At 36.9% G+C, this 1,818-nt stretch overlaps 1 protein-coding gene across 2 annotated transcripts; it reads right to left on the bottom strand.

Annotated features, from left to right (window-relative positions):
• Nucleotides 1-345: 345 nt before the first annotated feature.
• Nucleotides 346-1,347, bottom strand: LOC107476855 (WUSCHEL-related homeobox 5). Of its 2 annotated transcripts, none has more exons than XM_016096780.3 (2): nucleotides 793-1,347; nucleotides 346-708 (listed from the first exon to the last, which is right to left on the bottom strand). In XM_016096780.3, the coding sequence occupies exons 1-2, from the start codon at nucleotides 1,055-1,057 to the stop codon at nucleotides 371-373; spliced, it is 603 nt and encodes a 200-aa protein (XP_015952266.1). In that variant the 5' UTR covers nucleotides 1,058-1,347; the 3' UTR covers nucleotides 346-370. The 2 variants fall into 2 exon arrangements, with proteins under 2 accessions (XP_015952266.1, XP_015952267.1); XM_016096781.3 differs by having other exon boundaries at nucleotides 346-681.
• Between the last annotated feature and the right edge of the window lie 471 nt (nucleotides 1,348-1,818).

Below are 1,818 nucleotides of genomic sequence, written 5' to 3'. Positions count from 1 at the left end.
TGACTAATTTTAGTGTACACATAACATGACTTATAAAATATTGTAAGATTTCATCGTTGGTGAAGCTATAAATCATGAATAAAATAAAGTAATAGTAGGTAGCAGTAAGAACATAGATGGTGTCATGGAATTCCTCATCTAAAATTCCTCGCCCTTCTTTTCCAACAAGCTAAGGTGATTGCTAGCTCACAAAATGTTATGATCAATGAATGGATGCGATATGCATAACACCGACCAACTTAATTAAAATATATATATAAAAGTGTTAATAATTAAAAACAAAAGAGTGGATGAAATCTGACTACAATAAACTACATTAATTATTATACACGACATTGCATGCATGTTAGTTTGTTTGACTAATAAGATTTTAGCCACTCTCAAACGATCCTTGTCCATGTCCAGAAGTGACGAAGAAATCAAAGAAGGGTAGTTGTTGTTGTTGGTGCCTATAGCCATGTCCATCATCATGAGTAGTATCAGACGATGATGAAGAAGAAGGCGCCATGAAAGAGCACATCATGGTCATCATGTTGTTGTTGTTGTTATCTTGTGTTTCCTTCTTCCCTTCCAATATGCCAGTTGGGTGAAGAGGGAAAAGATCCAACGTTCTATCTTGTTGCTTATCAAACATTGTTTCATCTTCGCTATGATTATTATCGGGGATTCTCCTCATCGTACCTACCATGCAATACGGACCACACATAACTGAAAAAAATAAAGCTATTCAATTTGTTTTATTTATATATGAAATAATAATTAAGAATGAAGAAGAAGGAGAAGGTGAGTGACCTGCAGGTTGATGATGATGATGGAGAAAAGAGCGATTGAAGTAAGCGAGAGTGTGTTGCTTCTGCTTCTGTCTCTGTCTGGCTTTGTGATTCTGAAACCAGTAGAAGACGTTCTTGCCTTCGATGTGACCATAGGCTCTCAACCTCGCTGTTATTTGCTGAATCTCTTCAGCGCTTGGTGTTCTTATTCCCTGCTTATAAAGATTCTCCAACATGCTTATCTGCTCCTTCGTAGGGTTCCACCTTGAACTCCCTCCGTCCTCCATTATAATCTTATTACGAATCTGAATGTGATCGATCTTCTCTGTTAATTTATACTAGTAGAGTTTTGAAAGAGAGGATTAACATGCGTATTGTTTTTGGTGCACAACATCTCTGAAAACATGGCTTGTTTTCAATTATTAATTGTGTTTCCCATAAGGCCCCCCCGGCTGGTGCAACATAATCTCGGGAATGAGAGTGAAGGAAGGGCAAAAGAGTCATTGAGAAAAGACAGGCGGTTGGGTTGTAAGGTTATATAGTATAGGTAGTGAGGGCTATGCCTATGCTTTGGGAATTGAAGTCATAACACAGCTATATCAAAAAAGTGATTTTGCTAACTACCAACATAGATATATATAATGTGCACGGTTTCTATGATGATGATCATGATCACGTTCACTACCTTGGTGAATACTCTTAATGTTGCAAGTGTGAACAGTCCATAAAATTAGTCTTATATCAAAAAAAGTAAATAAGAGCGAAAAATTTATAAGATAAAAGGTCCATTAATTTAACACTTTTAAAATTTTGAGTTAGATATAATGTCTTCTCGTCCACGTTTCGCCCAACAAATACAGCTCATTATTTAATTGAGGGAAATAGTAGAATGTGTGGCAAGTGCCAAGATTAGAGAAACATGTTGGATGGACTGTGTGTTGGTGGCTTCATTGTTTGTTACAGCGAGCTATGATGAGGACCACCCTCGCTCCTTCCTTCCTTCCTTCACTTGTGGTCCTATCTATATTCTTGTTTATTATTCCTCATT

The sequence above is a fragment of the Arachis duranensis genome, chromosome 3, assembly GCF_000817695.3.
Source record: "Arachis duranensis cultivar V14167 chromosome 3, aradu.V14167.gnm2.J7QH, whole genome shotgun sequence".
In the NCBI taxonomy this organism is placed as follows: Eukaryota; Viridiplantae; Streptophyta; class Magnoliopsida; order Fabales; family Fabaceae; genus Arachis; species Arachis duranensis.
This window is presented reverse-complemented; position numbering and strand designations above follow the sequence as displayed.